At 31.7% G+C, this 22,518-nt stretch overlaps 2 protein-coding genes and 1 pseudogene across 3 annotated transcripts; 1 reads left to right on the forward strand and 2 right to left on the reverse strand.

Annotated features, from left to right (window-relative positions):
• LOC102592996 (flavin-containing monooxygenase FMO GS-OX5-like) overlaps nucleotides 1-3,802 on the forward strand; it is a 4,833-nt pseudogene extending 1,031 nt beyond the window's left edge.
• Nucleotides 3,803-4,591: 789 nt separating this feature from the next.
• Nucleotides 4,592-10,017, reverse strand: LOC102590502 (spindle and kinetochore-associated protein 1 homolog). Of its 2 annotated transcripts, XM_015307904.1 has the most exons (11): nucleotides 9,914-10,017; nucleotides 8,845-8,976; nucleotides 8,637-8,761; nucleotides 8,076-8,188; nucleotides 7,911-7,977; nucleotides 7,313-7,380; nucleotides 7,015-7,120; nucleotides 6,896-6,925; nucleotides 5,716-5,829; nucleotides 4,930-5,025; nucleotides 4,592-4,707 (listed from the first exon to the last, which is right to left on the reverse strand). In XM_015307904.1, the coding sequence occupies exons 2-10, from the start codon at nucleotides 8,939-8,941 to the stop codon at nucleotides 4,948-4,950; spliced, it is 798 nt and encodes a 265-aa protein (XP_015163390.1). In that variant the 5' UTR covers nucleotides 8,942-8,976; nucleotides 9,914-10,017; the 3' UTR covers nucleotides 4,592-4,707; nucleotides 4,930-4,947. The 2 variants fall into 2 exon arrangements, with proteins under 2 accessions (XP_015163390.1, XP_006345520.1); XM_006345458.2 differs by having other exon boundaries at nucleotides 4,592-5,025.
• Nucleotides 10,018-10,836: 819 nt separating this feature from the next.
• Nucleotides 10,837-12,608, reverse strand: LOC102590852 (cationic peroxidase 1-like). The gene is made up of 4 exons (XM_006345459.2): nucleotides 12,336-12,608; nucleotides 12,045-12,236; nucleotides 11,513-11,678; nucleotides 10,837-11,413 (listed from the first exon to the last, which is right to left on the reverse strand). Exons 1-4 carry the CDS (start codon nucleotides 12,543-12,545, stop codon nucleotides 11,028-11,030), a joined length of 954 nt encoding a protein of 317 aa, XP_006345521.1. The 5' UTR covers nucleotides 12,546-12,608; the 3' UTR covers nucleotides 10,837-11,027.
• Nucleotides 12,609-22,518: the final 9,910 nt, after the last annotated feature.

The raw sequence follows: 22,518 nt of genomic DNA on the forward strand, positions 1-22,518 counted from the left end.
AGTAATTTAAGTCATTCTAACTATTTTTCGTTTTGAATGGATTGTTGTCACTTTTTTCACATTTTAATTGAATTGTTTCTTTTATTTTTGTATATGGTTAATAACCGAATAACCGAACCAAACCAAATCGAAACCGATAATAATCAAACCGATAAATGTATATTATATTTGGTTTGGTTTGGTTTTGATAATTTTAAAACCGATTAAGTTGGTTTGGTTTTGGTTTTGACCAATAACCGATCCAAACCAACCCGTGAACACCCCTAGTCACAATACAACACCCAGTGACGGACCCAGGATTTTTGTTCAGGAATTCAAAAAATGAAAGTATAAACGTATAAATAAGCCTTCAGAAATGGAAACCTTGAATTCTTTTGGGTTTAAAACCAAACTTTCAACACATTTTTTAAAGTAAAAAAAAAAACTACAAAAAACTTGAAAAATAGAACTGAAAATTAAAAAAAAAAAAAAAAGAAGAAAATAAAATGCTATCATTGGGAGCCGATCTAGTGATGTACAACTTAATTTCAGGGGTACTTGCCTCTGCGCCATCAGTTTCTCTTTGTTATTGAGGAGGTTCAAAATATATATATCTACAGAAATACAAAAAATTTACCTTACATATACCGTGTAGTTTTTTGCCAAGGGAGTTTGGGTAAACCCTCTTGATACCACGTGGGTCCGCCCCTGACAACACCCAGAATTGCAAATATTCCAGGTAAGTAATCTATTTTTTTGTTTTGACAAATAGTAGAAATGAAAGGACAATAACTTTACATTTATCATTCATATAAGGGATGAGACCAATTCCGCCTAAGGTCATGATCGAGTCATGACGAGCTAGACTGATGACACTCTTTCAAGGACAAAATGTCCTGGATATGAGTATGACTCTTTAGGGTAATACAACAGATTATCCATGTGCAAATCGAGATGCGGTCCGGTTCGAGCATATCCAGTTTCATATCCATATCTCGCAGATCTACGTTACGATACAATCTATCCACACACTCACTGTATTCTTTAAAACAATATAATACAATACGATATAATATAATACATTATGAAACAATGCCTCAATCATTCAAACAAAGTGTTAGTGTAATCTCATGATTTGGGGAAGTTGGTGCGTTCAACCTTACCCTTACTTTGAAAAGATAAAAAACAATTTTCAACAGATTATCAACTCAAATGTGTTAGAAATGAAAAAAAAAGTTTTGGTCCACAAATTTTGGTTTCACCAACTTTTAACACAAAGATATCAAGAAAAAGTCTAAAATAGTCCATCAGTTTTGAGTTAAAACTCAAAGTCGTTCTTGAGTTTTCACATGGAGCAGTTATAGTCCCTCATGTTTGTAATATTGGTACACATTTGGTTCTTCCCAAACTTTTGTCTATTTTTCAATATTGATTTATCCACAATTTATGTATGGAATGTTCAATCGTCTTTTTTTTATATATTTAATAGAAATAATAACTCCATGTGATAGAAAGTGAGAAGAGGAACACCTTGTTTTGTTTAGTAAAGTTATTATTGCAGGACGTAATAGGTACCCGCCCAGTACCACCTTCATGAAAACAAAAATAGTGAAAACATATTAGGATGGCAAGAGTTAAATAAAAACATGAGGTTTCAAGTTCAAATCATGTTTGGGAAGACAGAAATTTGGTATTTATGCTGATGCAAATTAATAGGTATTCGTGAAATTTATCAGGTGTGCACAAATTGATCTAGACACCATGATTGTCAGGGAAAAAAAAAGTTAACAAAAAACAATTTTACCTTGTTGCACTCTCAATATGGTGAAAGTAATGGGAGTTATTGGTTGTCTTTTGAACTAATTCTTGTTAGTTAATATCCAAAGGTATAAACAATTGGCCTGGAAAACAAATACATAGCCACAATTATCGAGTTCCTGAGCCATTTAAGGATCAGGCAAGACCTTTATACTCTTTTTTTTTTTCTTTCCATTTTTAGTTCTTAAAGTTTCATACATAATTCTGTGCTTCATAATATTTCTTGTTAACTGATTTGTATTCAGATTGTAGTTGTAATTGGAGATGGACCAAGTGGACATGATATTTCCAGAGATATTGCTACTGTTGCCAAGCAAGTTCATCTCACAACAAGATCTTCTGAAATTGAAGTTTCAAAATTGGAAAATTATGCAAATCTATGGAGCCAATTAAAGGTAATAATTGTTTAAATGTTGTTGACTATGCATGGGAAGATAATAGGGGTGTCAAATGTTGAATTTAGACGGATTAAAATGAGTCGAGTCAATTGACCTATCCAAATGTGCTAGGAGCTAATATGGAACTTTTTTTTGCAGATTGATCATGTTGATGAAAATGGTGAAGTGATTTTCATAGATGGATCATCTATTCATGCTGATATCATTCTCCACTGTACAGGGTTTAGTTCAAATCTCAATTCTTTCTTGTTGTATTTCATTGATGAAACACTTATTTTTCAAATATCATTTTTCATTTTGAAAAAAAAAACTACATTTTTCAAATTTCACAATGAAACATGGTCAAACACGCAAAATTAATGTTATTTTTTTCTTGCACAGATACAAGTATGATTTCCCATTTCTTGAAACCAATGGAATAGTAAGTGTAGATGATGAGAGCCGTGCTGTTGGACCACTATACAAACACGTCTTTCCTCCAAAGCTTTCTCCGTGCCTCTCCTTTGTTGGTATACCTTATCAGGTCAGCTACATTTGTATGACAAACATCATATTCTCTGTGTTGGTCGTTTGGTGTGAGGTATAAGGTATAATAATATCAAGGTTATTTTATTCTGCGTTTGATTGGAGGTATTAGTGTAAAGATGGATCTTGGGCCTAACTCAACCCCAAAAACAAGGGAGGATTGTCCATTGTTCAAGTCCATATATTCTCATTTTTGTTAGTCGTTTGGTGTGAGGTATAAAGGTATAATAATATCAGGATTATTTTATTCTGCGTTTGGTTGGAGGTAATAGTGTAGACCAAATTCCCATCCCTTTCCGATGTGAGAGCTCTTAACACTCCCCACACACCCAGACTTCGTTAACTAGCGCGTGGACACTATGATATCATGTGAGAACTCTTAGCACTCCCCCGCACACCGAGACCTCGTTAACTAGCGCGTGGACACTATGATATCGTTTACTGGAGCGTGGATACTATGATATGAGGGCGATGGGCCTGACTCTGATACCATGTATAGATGGATCTTGAGCCTAACTCAATCCCAAAAGCTAGTTTATGAGGAGAAGATTGTCCAAGTCCATATAAAGAGATCAAATTCCCATCCCTTTTCCGAAGTGGTTACTCTTAATGATTAGGCAGGAAATTATTTATCCCACCATTTATGCCTTAGTGATGAAATAAGTTATCTCATATACACAGTGAAATAACTTATCCTAGGATAACTTGTTCCCAACCAAATGAGTGGTTTTATTTGGCCTGACAAAAGTGATTTTTTAATCTCTTTAACATTGTATTATATGCTCTTGAATAATTTAAGGTGTTGCTAGGACATGACAAATGTAGATTTTTCAGGCAATTGTGTTTCTCATGTTTGAATTACAAGCCAAATGGATTGCACAAATTTTGTCTGGAAAAGTGCTTTTACCAACAGAGGAGGAGATGTTGAGGATCATAACAGGCAACTTGAGGAAGCCAGCATCCCAAAACGCCACACACATCGTCTTCACCCTACCGAGGTTTTTCCTATAACTATCTTTGAGGCTAATATTGGAATTTGTGACGATATAAGTAAACATTAGTAGATACAAGTACCCTATGATTTCAACGTGACAAAATAATTTTATGATTATGCTGAATATTATTCAGTGACCATACGTGAAATTAAGAATGACATAAATTTGTTGGCAGATAGAGTGCATTGATTGGTTAGCAGCTCGAGTGGAAATACCACCAATTGATGCTGGCCTAACTGAAATGTATTGGAGTATTTATAAATTTGTTGGTCAGGTTGGGTGGAGTGGCTACAAGGATTTGTGGAACTTCTAAAAATTTGATTATTTTTTTTCCAACTCGGTGTATGGAGTCCATATTGAAGCTTTAACTAAATCCGGATCGTGCTCTGTAGGGCCTATTTGGGGTGGCACTCACAATTATAGTCAAATTTGTAATTTCTGATACTTAGGTAATATCATATCTATTCCTTTTATATTTTACTACATTAATTATTGTAATTCTTCCAAGTACTTTTTGGTTTATTTGTATAATAATCATCTGGTTTCTGATTAGATATTTCTCCATTTTCGGGACTTGAATTCAAGATATCTAATGAAGAATGGAATATTTCATTCATTCCACTACATTTCGGGGTGATCTTCCAAATATATTTGCTATATAATAATGGATCATAAAGCAAAAAGGGGTTAATATATACATCTTTTTTAATCTACACCTTATCCTTTTGTCTTTAACGATTAATACCCTAATTTATTCATTTCTTTGCAAAATCATAAAATAGTTCAAATTCATACGAGATCGTTAATTTTGGTAAAAGACTAAACAAACAAATTAGATTATACCGCATGCACCTATATGCAATACATAAAACTAAATATTCAACAAGAAATAATCTCTGCATTATAAAATCCATGCAAAACAAACCTTCACATGACTAATTCCTGCATAACTTGTTTTCAAACCAAACGACCCCTAAAGGTTATCTCGAGGCCTGACAACCAAAAAAGAGACTCAAATCAACAATAACCACTGCCACTAACATTTAATCCATTAATATGAACTCTGCATTAATAGTTCAATAATCTCATACAATTTTTTACTGTAAAGAGCATAAGGTTCCTCTGATAGGTGTCTGTACTTGAGGAGAGCTTGAATGTTGCCAGGCAATGGTAATATGCTAAAAAAGTTCACATGAAGTTGTTTAAAAAACTACCTGAGGGTCGCTAGCAATTCAGTGAGGCCTCAACAGAAGGATCACACGGTGATGACCAATTCGAGTTTCACTTATACGACCAAGGTGTCGGAGGAGCTGCCAATGACAAATTACATTAGCGTCAAGAAGCATGAAGATGATATTGAGTAATTAGTTTTTGAGCCTCAAGCATGTACAGTTGGTGCAGGATAAATGATTTGAGAAGGAAAGTAGAGGTGCTAAATGCTAATAGCGTAGTTACTTGAGCTGCTCGTATTAGATTTTGACAGAGAGAGGGGTTTAAGATTGGTGGTCACGTTTCAACGCGAAGCTGCTATAGTTCTAACTTCTAAGGCATGGAAGGCATTGCCAAGAGAATGAATCAAACCAGCATGAATCCACTAAAAGTAGTTACATCAAGTTTTTCAGAACATAAAAAGATGACAATAGAAAAAAATCTATTGTTCGAGATTATCTTTTGAAGCATGAATCAGCAAAAGATTTTCAAAGCAATCCTACATCCATTCTGTCAAATGTGAAGTAGCAAAAGAATACTTGAAATAGAAAAAAGTGTTAAGAGATCGACTAATTGATGAAAACCTTTACATGTCAAGGTGCAGGCATTGTACCCTGACATGTAAATGTAACTGAATAAAAACTTAAATTGAGAAGGAAAAATGATGCGAGTCAAAATTCAAATACACTTAAGTTTCACTAAGTTGTGTAAACTACAAAGTACAATTTTTTTTTTCAAGTTACAGTCATTAGTAAACATGTATTTTTGTCTTCACATAAAGAACAACTCACAGTTAGTATTGCTTTTCCTGTATTGTCAAGTTTCAGTGAAGGCCCTCTGATGTCAGTTTCAAGAAAGAAATGCTTTCCTTTAACTGTTTCTGTTGCTGCAATATCTCTTAATTCCTGAAAAACATGAGTAGCTTTATGCTGTTTAAACACGTCAAATTTAATCAACAAATGTTTCACTTCCTGACAGGAATGTATCACAAGGAGCACAATATACAATAAGCCAGACTGATCAAATATAGCCCACAAGTAGCTAATATTTCAATAACACATCATGCGCGAAAGTACAAAGGAAGATTCCATGAAGGATATAAAGCTGAAGGGAGCCCTTTAAATTATGTCTTGCAGGCAAGTGTATAGAACAATTAATCAAGCAAATCAGAGGAAGCTAAACTTGGCATAGACAGGAATACATGATGGTCTTAAGACAAGATTGAGACTAAGACACCTCGTCCCTACAGTAGTTAGGCCTCAAGACTTGGATTATTTGTACCAATCCCAAGGGTGCCACATACATTTTTTATCACAATTAGATGCAAATAATTCCTAAATGGATGTCACATACAAATTATATCACTAACTTCATCCCTAAGCTGCCTCAGGATACAAGAGGTGTCCTTGCAAGGAAATCCATACAACTGTGGGAATTAGGTTAATAGAATGCTTACACTCTCCAAAGTTACCAATTTCAAAAAAAAAAAAAAAAAAGAATGCTTACACCCTCTTTTCAAAAGTTATTCCTTATGTAACGATAGAGACCAAAAGAAAGTGAACCCTATCCAGATCAGAATGCTCAAAGAACCAGCTCTATATTATAAATTGATAATTTGATAGGTAAGGATAGCCTTAGAATTTTGCAAATAATATGGACAAATTTGGCAAGTGGAGATATCCCAAAAAAGAAGGGTCCATCTTTCAATATATGATTTATGGATATTTTGTGGAAGAAATCACATCTCTAGTTGAAAATAGAACTACAAACTAGTGAGGGATACGAACGATTAAGAGTTCTTGCTTAAAAAAAAGGTACGTACTAACTGAGAGTGGAATCTATCCTGACTTTTTGAGGCTTAAATCTGCAGATTTAATTTAAAAGGACAAAGGTCCAATCTCTACTGGATATGTGGTATCAAATTTAGTTAAGAGAAAGTTGAATCAAATAGGCAAGATTCAGTTCACTTACCATTGCTCTCTCCACAAGATTTTCTTTGAGCTTCAGAAGGAAAAAAAAATAGGTAATCAGCACTGGGGTGATATCAAGTTTCAAGTAAAATTTGTAACCAGATTTGACAAAAATGCAACCTTTTTACGAGGGGCTGTGAGAAGCTGGGAAGTTGCTTCAGCATAAGTAGCCATGTCATTTATTGCTGCATTGACCTTTTCCAAAGTGATCCGCTGTTTCATATACCTGCAATTTGCATCTCTTATTGTCAGCAAATATATGAGATAGAGTTTTATGATGCATAAGCAGTAAAAGAAATCGGCATCTCTCTAACATCAGGAAACTTATGGTCTCTCTTTCTGGGAGGAGGTTAGAGTGTTGGCAATCACATTGCTGTATAAAGAAGTGCTACCTTATGAGAAGTTAGAAAGAACTTACGGTGGTACAGAATTCAGTTCATCGGAGCTAATGTAGAAAAGTGGTGGGGAGACGCGACCTTTTTTCTCCTGAAATTAACAAAATATAGGGTGAGATCATAGCATGGCTATTTTGGTTGAAGCTGACCCGACCATTGAACAACTGAATCATTCAGTAAATGTCTTTCATATTAGGTGAAGAATGATAAACTGCATCCTTTGATCACTATTATATTAAAATTGAGGAGCATAATCTGTGACAACTTGGGATTCCTTTTCTTTGCCCTCACAGACCTCATTGGAAGGTCCTAGAAACGATTAACTCATTGAGTGAGTAAAGCACATTCCCAGTCCTAGAATGAATTGATTTTCCATTATTCTGGCTAATTAGAAGAAGAAAAAAAGTGAATCACACCCTTTATGCAATCAGATATCCCACTTAGGGCCTTCCTGTTATTTGACTGGATTAAGTATGAATCTTACCCTTTAAGAAATCTGATACCACACTTCTCTATTTATCAAGCTACAGACTACAGAGATAAAAGACGTGACTTGCATTTTCAGGACAGAAGAAATCATGTGATATGTAGAGAGTTAGAGAATCAAGGAGAGTTTGTCACCTTGGGTGCAGGCTCCTCAAGTTTCAGAGAAACAAAACTATCCTCAACAATGGGCTCTAGATTTAAACTATAAAAACAAATTCATAGTCAGAAAGAACAAATCTTCTTAAGGAGTAAGGACCGCATGTTAGTAAAGATATTTCATTACATAGTACAGAATGTTACCATTTAGTAGCATCATCAGTTGTTTTAGTCACTCTATCAGGAACATATGATGGAACTACAGAAGATAAATTTTGCAATTTCTTTTGCTGCCGCAGTGACGCTTCTATTAGTTTCTGCAGCCAAAAATACAGCCGAAGAAGCAATGAGTTATTGCATCTACAATACTTGTTTACAGTTTAGATCTAGTGCAGAACAATACCACACTTGATTTTCAAAAACAAGCTGGACCATAAACACAGAGGAATGTGGGCCCTATAACAAATATATTAACCCTACAGTAAGATTTATGAAACACGGATCAAATGTTTGAATTTTCGTAAAATGTGCTAATTGGATTCTAGATATTCATAACTAGGACAAGAACATATTTTTGACTTTTTGTTTTTTTAGAAAGAACGAATAGTAGAAATCAATTGACAGTCCCCATAATAATAGAAAGGGGAACACCTCCAAGGTATTGAATTTTCTGGATTTGGAAATGGATAGCATGCCTAAGATAATCCTTGCTTAAATCAAATTGGCAATACAGACTCAGGCTTATAGAGAGACAAAGAGAAATACCTTGGCTTTGGGGATGGCTTCAGTTTCTTCACGCATCCGGATTTTTATTTTGTGGAGCTGAAGCTCCAACACCTTCAATGCAGAGTCAATAGCTGACAAATCTGAAACGCTGCTTGCAGGGTACACTATTCACATTGCACAAAAATTGATCATCAGCAGTAAGTAGCTTTGAAAATCTTTAGAACAAAAAGTTGAGCAGATAATTTACTGTTTCGAGCTACGACAAGCTGTTGAATCTCCGATATCCGAGTGTTGAATGAGGATACCAAAGAATCAAGTGACGATCCCGCATCCTTGATGTCCATTTTCCCCTCTTTCCCTCTTACCCTGACAAACAACTCTTGGGGAAAAAAGAGAAAAGAAAAAATAAAGTTCCTTAAAAACAATCATAGTCTAAGTTCCTGCTTTACACATCTTCATCCATGACCAACCTTATGTAGCCAGTACTTCCACTATGCTGTTACAGGGCTATTAAGTGTCACACAACAAACATTACTATCTAAAATCAAGACAAGCCTCAAAAACTAGGGACTAATGGGCATTGGGCGCTTGTCTTTGACACGTGCACTATATTTATATACATGAAACTAGTATTAATATGCAAATAGATTGACCAAGCACCCATTATGTGATTAGTAGCAACTCTGTACTCTATATTAAACACACATAAGAACCCATGACTAAGAAATTCTGGGTCAACCAATGCTAGACACAGTAGAAATGCAAGTAAACCACTTGTTTTCCAAATCAATACAGCCAAAGTCATGAGAGAAAATTAACATTGCTCTTGGCATTTTTTTTCTATAATCATATTGTTCGTATATCTTTCGTGCACCTCAACTAATATACCTTTCACCTCCCACCAGTACCACGTAACTTAGTCCACCAAGGCCAGAACAGACGGTAAAAACCACATTTAACATTTAACTTTAGTAGAACTAAGGAAATGCTATAGGTAAGGTTCTTATATACAGCCTCAAATTACAAACCATAAAAAATTCAGAGCATTCCACCAAAAATCCATACAAAAATTAACATTCAGTTCTTAAATTATAGCAGTAAACACCTAAAAAAAGTCTTTCAACAACACGATACAGTCACGGATTTTAACGAATTTCTGTAATTCCACCACAAATTATGCTTTTAAATATAGAAAACAACAACAATTTTTTCAGAGAGAAACTATAAAATTGCTACACAAATCTGAAAATTTGTACAAATCTGTGAAATTAGTTGAATAAAGTTCAAAATAAAGTTAACCGGAGAAGATCAAATACCTTGGCTTTACCGGCGATAGGAGTTGAGGAAAGTGACCGGAGCAGAATGGGGAAAAAGCGCGCTTTTCTTCTTAAATTTTTTTAAATTGAAGATAGATTTTAAAATAGTCTTTTTAAGTATGTACTAATCAATTATATTTGTCAAAATCAACATTTTTAATTTCTATCAAAATATTAATGTATAATTGTTGGGCAAATAAAAATAATGTGTCCTATAAATAGAGACACTATTTAAAAAAAAAAAAAAAAAGAATCAAACAAATGTTTTTGGAGTATCATGCATAAAGTTAGAATTTACAACAGTCTGTATACATTTAATTTTTTTTTTAAAAATGATTTGGATCTTTGAATTATCATCTTATTTCATTCACAGTCTTTATATTATTTGATTAAGCACATTTAATTGTTAATCAAATAACTTGTGCACTTTGATTCTTTAACTATCAGAAGCTAACAACACTTGAAAAAAACTTCATAAATATTTTAAATAATATATCTATTAAATTTTTCATATTGTCGTTAGCTTCTACTAGTTTTGCAAGGACTAAAGTCGCCCAAGCTATTTAATTGAAGGTTAAATGTACTTTAAGACTTTTTCAAGGTTATTGTATTTAGCTATTTATAGGATTACAACGAGTAGACGGTGAGTCCCTAAACTTATATGCAAAATCTAAAATGTTACAAAGTCATTATCGATGATCGAAGTTGATTCTTAGAAGATGCACATAAATTTGTCATTATCAAAATGGAAGAATTTATTGAGAAGAGCTGAAATTAACTTTGATGATTGACAAACATCTCCAAAAGGTAGTTTCCTCCAAATTTAAAACATACATAGTACATCAAAGTCTATGCGATAAAATAAAAACGAAAACATATAAGAAACACTCCTAATAAAATAAAGTCTTATCAAGTCAACAAATTCAATATATTAAACCACTAATTATCTTATTTCAACCGTTGGAAAGTTACACATTGAAGGGGGGAACTTTGCCACCTTTACCTCCAAATTAACCACATAGAACGTCAAAGTTCGATAAAAACAAAAAAAAACACATAAGCAACACTTGAAATTTCGAGATTACATTTTAGAATCTCATTTTTGTGCGAAACCTTAATTGGTCTTTCTGCAATTTTTGCGGATTTGACCATTTGTGCCAGTAAGTGGGCTAAGATTACCCATTTTCACCATGGCATTCGCAAAATCAGTGAAGAAAGTGGCTGAATTGGAGCTATAAGTGTTAACTATAGAGTCTGTTGAGCCTCCACTAGAGAGTTGTTGGTCAGAATGAAGAAGACCCTTTTGAATTCGCAAATTCTTATAGTAAATATTGTCAAATGTGGTTGGACTTGTGGTGTCTAATGGAGAGATATTATTATCACTTCCACTTTGTGGACAGTTTGATTTAAGTGATGTTGCAAATGTAGCATTTATATCAGTTTCGTTGTAGAGACGATCGCGAAAAGTAGTGCACCTTGCTTGACCTATTGTGTGAGAACCTGCAAAATTCAAAGATATTTTGATTTAGCGTATTTTCTATGAGTCTCGTGAATTGATAAAAAAAATAATGTTTGATGTATTTTTATGTAAAAATAAACCTGAGAGAGCAACCATTTCTCTGGAATTGAAACCTTTGTTAGAAAAGGAAGAAATAAGACCGCTAAGATTCAAAGTTGGTGCAGGAATGTCACTATTTGCGGTACTCAAACTTGCAGTTGTTGAGTCTCTTCTTCCAAGTAATACAGTCCAACTACGTCCACCAAGCTAATAAATCATAAACAATATAATATAATTAGTTTCAACAACTAATACAATATAATATATAATTTCTATATATATCAAAACTTTGACTAATGTCCTGTTTTTTATAAAGGTCAACTTGCTTTCTTTTCCTTTTCCTAACCAACAAGTTTATTAGTTAAAAAATATATGTGCACATGCTTATAATAACTTCCTTGAAAAATCCATCAACTACATATGGGATGTTCGTTACAAACTTACAATTATTCTATTGTAAGGCATGTCACATGTGCTTATAGCTTATGAAAACCAATTTTTTTTTTCTCATAGATTCCTGTTAAGTTAAATTAATAAACATAAAAGAAAGAGTTATTTTAATTGTTAACTTACTTTAACAACAGAGTCTCTAGCTGCGACAGCTAAAATATCAGCACAAGAAACGATACCGGCACATGATGATTCGACTTGAGTTTTAATAGTATCAATCACATCGAATCCTCTTATGGATCCACTATTTGGATTAGCAGTTTTCTCTCCGGTGAAACTTGATGTATCATCCAATAGCACAGATGCATCGCAACCCTACATATTCAATACTAATTAATACTTGTTTGACTTTAAAAAATCGAAAATACTGCTAAAATTGAGACAGAGTATGAAAAATAAAGTAAGGTAACTTGCATTAACAAAGCAATCGTGAAAATGAAGACGAAGCAAGGAAGCCCCCATACGAGACTCCGTAGCGATAGCAGAATTCACAACTGTTTTGATTATGGAGAGAACATTTGGGCATGATGAATTGTAGAAATTGGAAGTCAATTGAGCTGAGCTCATTCCAATTAGAACAAAAGGGACTATAATTAGAACTAGTAAAAAAGATATGTTAGCCATGACAAAGAAATTATTAGAAGTAAAAAGGAGGAAATTAAGAAGAAAAGATATTGTCTAAGTTTGTTGCTTAGCACTGCTTAATGTGGAATATGGTTCTTAATTCTTCCCATATTTATAGTAGAAGAGTGTGCCCAATTGTCAACCATTTTACTTTTTTTTTAATTATTATTTCTTATTTCCATTTTCTTTTTAGAGTTTTGAAAAAAAAAATACTAACTTATTCAAACTTTACAGCATTACCAAACAGACCATATTTTCTAAGGCTTGTAGGCCAATAGCAGCTAGTGATTTTTTTTTTCTTTACTGATTTTGCCCAATCTATTATTCGAAAGAAAAGGAAATGGCTTGGCTATCTCACCTAATCAAGCCAGAAAAATAGATTAGATATAAATTAGATAAAATAAATGAGTTGAAAAAAAAAGAAATACTTAAGCTGATTCCTTTGGTCATAAATTTTGAAAGCATTTTTTTGGCAAATATGAATTTGATTAGAAAATGTGTCTTGTTTTTGAGAAATTTCAAAATCTGCTAAAATCTTATTCTTGGGCCAAAATATAGTTGTCGATCTTTTAAAATATAATTAAAACATATCCCAAACTTTTATATTTTATATATATATAAAAAAAGAGTATTTATGACCTTAACTGATTCCTATTTAGTATTTATCCATTTTGATCATCTGATATGGAAATGCATGCTTGTTATGAAGAGAGTGTTTGTAGAATATGAGAAGATTATATCAAAAAATAGTTAATTAAGTACTATTGCTATTATCAGTATTTATTTCTTGCACTGATGGATCATCGTAATTAATTATAATTTAATGAATTGTAGTAGCTATATAATTGTGTTATAAATAGTTTTCTTTAAAGTGATGTTATAATATTAGAATAATATAATATCTAGTTCATTATAAAAATGTAATTTTATGTCAAGCTTATAGTATTTTGATAGTTTTTAGAACTTATGTGTATTATTCATGTTTCATGTTTTTCAAAAACAAAGTAAAATATGTTTCCAAAAATTATAGTCAAACACATTTTGAGACTTCATTAGTTCAAACTTCACCTAAATCAGATTTTTCAAAAATATTTAGGAATATATGGTCAAATGCTAGCTAAATATTCCCTTTGCCCCAAAACATCTGTCTTCATTCGTCACTCACCTCAACTACCATTGCCACCACCTACGTACCAATTGTATTTTTTGCCAGCAACGATGGTGATATTCGATGGGTTCAAGTCATTGGACAAGAAGCTACTATTGAAGTACATGAAAACTACTTATTTGGTTTCAATTTTATATCGAAATTGAAAGTCAAGAGGGAGTGAATTGAAATTTTTTCCGAGTCGACTGCTTTCTGAAGGAAGTCGACTAACCTGCATATTAGTAACACAGATAAAATATGAAGCAAACAGATGAGAATAAATGAGATAGATATTTTATACTGATTTAGATTACTAGTGTGGTGCCTAGTCTAGTTTCCTTGGATTACAAGAGTTTCCTTTAGAGTTTTTTAGGAACTTGGTTGAACACAATTTCGAAACTAAAACCTATCTGATATGCAAATCAAATGTTCTATCCTGACACACTTTTACCTGTATAATCTACCCTCAGAATCTTTCTTTCTCTTTTCTTTTTCAATGTACACTCAAGGGAATATAAATCTTTATGAAATATGAAAAAAAGACAACAATACAAGTTCCAGTGAAGTGTGTGATCTTCACCTAATGCTAAAGTTGTTTTATATATTCTTTTAGTGATTTGCTCTTGTAAGGTATATTAAAAAGTGTTTCATTCAATCAAGAATTTGTATTGATTCCTTGGTTGAGGATGATTTTTAATTCATGTTCATATCAGATATGTCCTTGTGCAATAGGCTTCTTCTTTCTTCAATGAGATATCCTTACAACCTTTGTATCTTGATAGATACAGTTCATGTTTTCCTGCAACAGAGGGAGACTTGGCATTATACAAATTTGCTTTAAAGCTAACAATCGGTCGATTAACTGATAATCCGTCAATAATCGATGGGTAACCGTGAAGTCGAATTGAGTCAATATAATCAATATCTTATTGGTTCATTAGGGTTTTAATATATAAAAGTTGAAAATTGATAAGTCAAATGGTTAAGTGTAAAAATCGAACCAAGTCATTCGATAAGCGTGTACATCCCTACTTTTGATATTTGTAGTCTAGAATAAATCTTAGGCATTTGTGTAGCTATAAATTACTTTATTAAGGGTAAGAATATATATTTAAAGTTATTTCTAATTATAGAAAGTGATATTCTTTTTGAAACATGTTAAAAGAGAATATTGTGTCACATCAATAGGGAGTAGTCAAGTAGTATATAGAGTTCTTTTCTTTTCTAATTATTAATTAAATTATTTCGATTAATAAAAAAAAATTACTCCCTCCGTCCCATTTTATGTGGCAATATTTGATCGGGCACGGAGTTTAAGAAATAAATGAAGACTTTGATATGTTTACCAAATTGCCCTTTAAAAAATAGACTCTTTTTTCTCTCTCCTCATAAATGTATTGGAGTATTATTTTAAGATTAAGTGGGACCAACAAGGATAAAAGAGGAATTGTACCTTTATAAACTTACCATATAAGGAAATGTGACATTCTTTTTGGGACTGACCAAAAAGGAAATGTTGCCACATAAAATGGGACAGAGGGAGTAAAATTAAAGTGTGTAATAGTATATACATGAGTTTTTTTTCCTTTCTTGGTCGTATGAAACCAATAACATTGGAGAATCTTTAATTTGTTTGGTCAATTGGAATAATATTAAATATACATAGTCTAATCAACTAAGCATTTATTTCTTGGGAAACCTAGTCTTTTTCATCCTATATAAGAGTTTAAATTTTGTACAATATATTAAAAAAAATTATATCAAGAAGTTAAATTCACATAGAATAATTGGTAAATTTTTGTTTTAAAAAATTGATATGATAATCTTAAAAATGAACAAATAACCTGCTACACTCAGTTAAAATTAACCTATATAAAAAAATATATCTGATTAATGCATATAAATTAAATTATATATTTTAATAGAGAAAAAGAGAAGAAGATTCTATTATGACTTTTTCATGTCAATTGTAGGTTTAAACAATTAGTATGATTAAATTAAACCGCGTAATTAATCATTTGGTGAATAATTTTTTTCTACTTTTGAGTTGTCTTAATGGTAAAATTCCTTATTATTCTTGCATTTCTAGATTGCAAAAATGGATATATTTTCAGAGGCTATTTGACTATAAGATTATTTTTAATTATAATAATGTAACTTGTAAATATTCAATTAGTTTTACATTTGCTTTGTAAAAAGTCATTCATCCAAACTATTCATTAATTTCTAACTTAGGCCGTTGACACTTAAATTTGGCCTAAAGTCAAACTTTGATATACAGTATAGCTCCAATAAGTATGGACTATATATATGGCCTAAACTAGCGTTTGATCACAAATTTTCAAGTATTTTTAACTACTCATTTTTAGATGAAGTTTTTGCATGTGTTTGGCCATAGATTTTGAAAGAAGTATTTAACTTTTTCAAAAAATATGATTTAAACCAATAAGTTCTAAAAATTACTGTATTAAAATTACTCATAAGTTTATATAATCATTTTATAATGAACACGTTCTGTTACAAAATAATCTTATAACATAATTGATGACAATCAACAACAACAAAAATAATAAAATGGGCAAGAGAAGTACAATAATCGCATACTTAAACGTGTCATTAATATATGATTTAAGATAAATTATAACTCATTAAAGCAAAATGTTCTTTTTAATGGAGTTGGTTGTAAATAGATATTAATTGGAATTAATAATGGTTGTTTCGTAAAATATAAAAAGTCTGGGGTAGTTTTAAATTTTTTTAAATTCACAAATATTAGAACGACCCAAATTCTATTTTTTTTTTTTAGAACTTAGAGATATTTACCAAATATATTTGCCATTAATGACAAATTATATGACCAAACACTAATTGTCAAGTTTTTTCTCAAATATACTTGTGGCCAAACAACACCTAAGTATTTAAGGGGTTTTCACCTAAGAAATAAAACATATTTCTCAGACCTTTTGGTCCTTTTTCTTGTTTATTATTTTTTCCCAGAAAAATAAATGAATGGAGAGTACCTAAAGAGATCTGATTTTTTTCCTTCCAATGGAAAAACATTCTAATAGCAAAACAACAAAAAGAGATATTTAATAATGCATGTAGGATCATAGATAAGAAAATTACTAAAAAGGATTAAAAAAAAGATAGAGTGGTTAATCAATCAAAGTCAATTAATACGGAAGAATATTTGTATTCAAATTATGGCGGAAACAAGTTGGACTATTGTATTATTTCATCAAGACTATGAAAGAGAGTGGTTTACATTTTATGAAATATTAATAATTATATAAAGGCCATGCACTAATTAGGGTTAGATAAATATATTGGACTTAATCAACCTTTATTTTTTACGTTAATTGCATGCACATGAGTTGATTAAATGTTACACATTAATCAATCAAAGAAATCGATACCTCTGCTTTCAAAAGTTGGACATTTTAATTTGTCAATTATAGATTTTCTTTCAATCAAAATATAGCCAACGTTTGTTTTGTATTCATTCTCTTTGAATTACTACAAAAAATATGAAATTAGCTACGGGATTTATCGTTATTCTTAGTTAATATATCGCTAAATTTTTTTTAACCAATTGAATTTATTTTTTATAATCCTTCACTAATCCATAGTTAAATAGTTTAATTTAACAAGTTCCAAAAAAAATTCTTTATTTATAAACTCCATACTTAATTAGTCAAACTTCGAATGTTGACTAAATGACAATGAGTTGGATATTGTCTATTTATCACATTTAACCTATCTAACATTTTGGTGTTATATCATGTAGCAAATATCTCAATGCACATAAAAATTTAGTGGAGTCATCAAAATGTAAAATTAAGAACCAAAATTTATAATTCAAGATGAACTTAAATAGAGCGACATGTGAACTCCAGCACTCAACTCAGTTGTGAGCTGGAGGGTGTGTTCTTGGCGGTAAGTAGTCCAAGTTATACTCCGCCTCCCTTTTCATATTCTTATTTGACACTTCTACTTCTAGATCCAACCCCGGTGGAATGGAAACCCTAGCCATACTTGAATTGATCTCCTCATTCTGCAAGAAAAACACCCAAAAAATTAAATTTTAGATTTCAAAATTTCTACCAAGATATACATCATATACTCTTATAGTACTAGGATTTAAGTTATATATACTGAACAATCCAAGAAATTTAGATGTTACATGTAATGACAGGTTAATTATCATATTTACAGCTAGGTTACTAACTAGTGTATGTTTATCATAGACATTTACTTGTAACTATCTTATAATTAAGTGATTTGATTAATGTAACTACTTTTATACCGTCAGTTCATAGAATTTAAATTCTAAAATTAAAAAAGTATTAAGTTATATTACAAACATTATTTTTTTTCATAAAACAATCTTCTATAATACTTCATAATATATTGATAGTATTAAAAAATCATTATTTTGTCCATGCATATGGCATAAAGATATAAACAACAACAACTGCAACAACAAACAACATACTCAATGAAATCTCACAAGTGGGGTCTGAGAGGGTAGAATGTATCAGATTTTATCACTACCTCGTAGAGATAGAGAGACGTTTCCAAAAGACTCTCAATCGGCTCAAGTGCAGCAAATCCAATATAAGGAAGAAGGAGACGGTGAAGGAAATATAACAGGTAACAAGGAGACAGTAAAGAAAATATAACAGGTAATAAGGGGACAATGTAAAGTCTATCAGAAGAGAGCAAAACCACATGCAACATAATGTAATAATTTTGAACATAAAGATATAAATTAGATAATAAATTTGAAATTAATATATAGAAATAGAAGAATTTACCTTATTGAGGAGACCAAGTGACCGTGCATTACATGCATGGAATAGAAGGAAAATTATAAGAAGAGAGGATATAGTTATCATTGACATTTGAGAAAAATTGTACATTAATTGTTCTTCTTAAATATATTTGTTTTTAAAAAAAAATTGGATCAAGATGTAACATATAAATACTACTTTAAAGAGTAGATATAGCTAGCTTTAAATGGTGATTTTAGAAGGATATAAAGGTTTGATTAGAACAATAACATGCAAATCATGTATGTAATCAAGTAGGAAATAAGAAGCAAAATAAGAAATATTGAGTCTTAAAGGCATGAAGATATTCAAAGCAAGGGCATGATATATATATATATATATATATATATATATATCTTTTTTGAATTTTGAAAATATTTGAAGATTGTTGATTTATTTAAGTGTTGAACTATAGATGGGTCATGATGGTTAAGGAAACAAGAAAAACAAGAAAGCAAGTGCCTGTCCATTTTTGTTGGTTTTACTTGGCTTATGCCTCCTGGTTTCTCGACTTTTTACCTTGAAAATCTTACCAAATTATTTCACTTCGTTCACTTTTATTTATTCATTTTTTATTTTACACGCCTCAATAATTAATATGAGTATTTTATTACAATATTCATATGTATAGTCTTAGCTTCTTAGGTCTTGGAAAATAGAAAATAAGTAGTGATTAATGTTGAGGATGATAAATTTAAAAAAAATAGGAAACTTACATAAATTTTACTAGTTTAATTAGAAGATAATTACTTAGATATACTCTAGTTTACAATATTACGTATCTTACCAGATTTTGGTGTCTCCAGATACGTCCAGATTCATGTATCTCGAATACAAGAGGTCAAAATTAGGTGTAATTTGTTCTAGATACATTGTATCCAAGTGGATTCGCATGATTCAGGATACATAGCAGATCTCGCTCGCCTCCCTTGTCTCTCTCTCATCTCGCTCGCCACTCTCCCATGTATCTGGAAGTGAACCACTCCAGATACATACAAATACATGTATCTAGTGTGATTCACATATATCTGGGATACATACAATGATACAAATCTCGCTCGCCTCTCTCCAATTTATGTGTATCTGGTAACAAAAATACATGTACCTAAGTGTATTGTCTTCAATAAATAGTAGAAAATTCTTAATTAATGATAAGATATGTAATATTTTGAAAATATAGGTAATAACATTATATATGGTAGTGAAGTATATCTAATTATGTAATCTTTCAAAAAAAAAATATTTTTTCTTGATTTGTTAAAAGTGAAATTATATTTTTAGAATAATGAACCAGAAATAATGAACGGAATGAATAGTATAAGCTAGTAAAACTATTTCACACTTACATGTTGTTTGGTGTGAGGTATAATGTATACTAATTTCAGAATAAAATGTAAGATTATTTTATCTATACATTTGGTTGGAGGTATTAGGTAGTCCTTGAATTATTTATACCACAATTTATATCATAATGATGAGATAAGTTATCCCATTTACATAATGAAATAACTTATTCCAAAATAATTTATTTCGAAATAATTAATTTTAAAACAACTTATTCCCATCCGAACTATCCTATGGTAATGTCAAAAAGTGAGACACCTTTTTATATTGACTAGGCACCAAACATGTCTACCTATAGTTGCTTATATATGTTTCCTAGTTGTCTCTACTTGCATGCTACCTTCATTAACAGAATAATCAACCAAATAATATTTTAATTTTTTTTCATGCTTTTGATATCATAGAAGATGGTGGAAGCCAGTTTTATATGTCTATAATAAAAACAAAACATTAACCTAATTATTTATACTTCGAAAATTGTACCCATGATATTGGTCTAAGCAATTACTTGAGATCTATTTTGACCTCGAGATTTTATTTTGTTCTACTACTACTTATTCACACATTCGTTAATCGAAAAATAATCACATGTTTATGAAAGTTCACTTTGTACTTGTTTACTGAATTGATAGACTTTGAATTTATACAAGCACATTCTTTTTTGACAATTTCCACAAAATATAAATATATAGGATCTAATAGGATAATAATTAGGTGGAGTATAAAAAAATACAATGTATACAAGTCTAAATACTCATTTTTAATGTGTATATTATTGCTGCTAAAAGGTGTTTTTTGTTATAGTGTTTTCTTAGCCTCAATAAGATAAGTCAGTCTTATCACTTGAATGAGTTGCATTATTTGTGTCCTCCATATTAGATAATTGGTGAGTTTAAATTTCATATTAGGCAATGAGATGATGAAAGGAGGATGTTGAAAATGAGTTGGAGGCCATCTGTTTGTGTTTGATAGAAAAAGAAATTAAGAAAAAATTGAAAATGGAAATAGCTTTTTTTTTACTCAAAGACATTGTCTCTACTGATTATTTATGTGCAAAAAGTTACATATTTGAGTTTGGTATACCAAACTTTGTACATGACCATCAAGATGAGACTAGTCTACCCTACTCAATCCTTTTATACAAAATTCAAGGAGGTTCATAAGCTATTTGAGCATATTTGGTATGTTTGACTCGAAAAGATGGTAAATTCCATCTATCCATGTTAATAAGCCCCCTAATGTGTTTTGGAAGCTCAACAAAACAGTTGAACACTTGGGTCTCCGCAATAGTATGACCCAAGTTTGCCAATCTATCAGCATGTTGATTAGTTTCTCTATAACTATGATTGATCTCGAACCCATGTTCTTCAACTAAATTCTGAATTTTTCTATGAAATTGAGAATTCTCCAAGGAATTTTCCATTCTCTGTTTATGCATTTAGGTAACAGTAAAGAGTATGTTTCGCCCAAAGCAGTTCTAAAGCCATTATGTGCACACCATTTGAGTCCAAAAAGCATGGCTGATGCTTCTGCCATGTTGCTTGTACCAATCAAGTCCTACTGCTGCATTTTCAAATCTCCTATTAATGACCTGCAAAATAAAAGATAGTATGTTAGTTTTTGTTCTATAGAATGAGGGGTTCATATTATTGAATTTTTTGTTGCATATGGCCATCCATAATTCCCAATATACGATCAATGGTAATATCATTGTAATGAATTTAGCAATGATGTTAGGTGTCTTATAGTTCCACCAATTTAGGAGGAGCATCTTCAAACTCATATTCATATGTTCAATTTCAAGAGGGTCCGCAAAATATTTCCAGATTCTCCTAGCATGCTCTCCTTTGCTAAATAGGTGGTCAATGTCTTCTTCCATCTCAGTAATAGTGTTGTTTGTATTACAACAGTGGCATGAAGTGTCCACCTGAATTTCAAACCTGGCTACTCTCTCTTTGGTGGATAGTCTATATTTTATCGTTCTTCAAGTCAGGAAGGACATTTTGAATAGAATGTCTTTGTGCCAAATATAGTTGACAAATTATTCGTGGTCCTTTCTTGTCTCAGCATATTCCATGCAGAGCTGATTGAAAAGAGACCTGCATTATCTAGGGATCAAATGGCTCTGTCATTCTTGTGTTCAATAATCCTGATATTGATGTCAATGATCTTATAAGCCTTGGTCTCCTCATTTAACTGAGGTTGCAGAATGTTCCAGTTCCAAGTTCCATTACTAAAGACCTTCTTAATTGTAATCTGGCTATAATGGTCGTTGTTAGGAGTTAATTACCAAAGAGGTACCAATCTAGACCAATTGTCAAACCAAAAGGAAACGTCTCCCTTACCAACTTTCCAGATGATATTGCATTAGACCTCTTCCTTGATTTCAGCAAGTATTTTTCAACTTTGAGTTTACCCCTTTTTCCATTGAATTGTGCTGGGGTGGTCAAAGTTGAAGTACTTAGCTTTCATAAATTGCTTCCATAAGGAGTTAGTCGTCCTCAAGTTCCACTATTGTTTTTCTTGGAAAGTTTGACAGGTGTCTATAAGACTTCTAAAATTAGTCCTGCCCTCACTGTATGGGTAGCAAAGGTTTTTCCAGGAGACCCAATGGTACTTTCCTCTAGATTCTTGACCAAACCAAAAGGAT

Source organism: Solanum tuberosum, unplaced genomic scaffold (assembly GCF_000226075.1).
Source record: "Solanum tuberosum cultivar DM 1-3 516 R44 unplaced genomic scaffold, SolTub_3.0 scf00069, whole genome shotgun sequence".
NCBI lineage: Eukaryota > Viridiplantae > Streptophyta > Magnoliopsida > Solanales > Solanaceae > Solanum > Solanum tuberosum.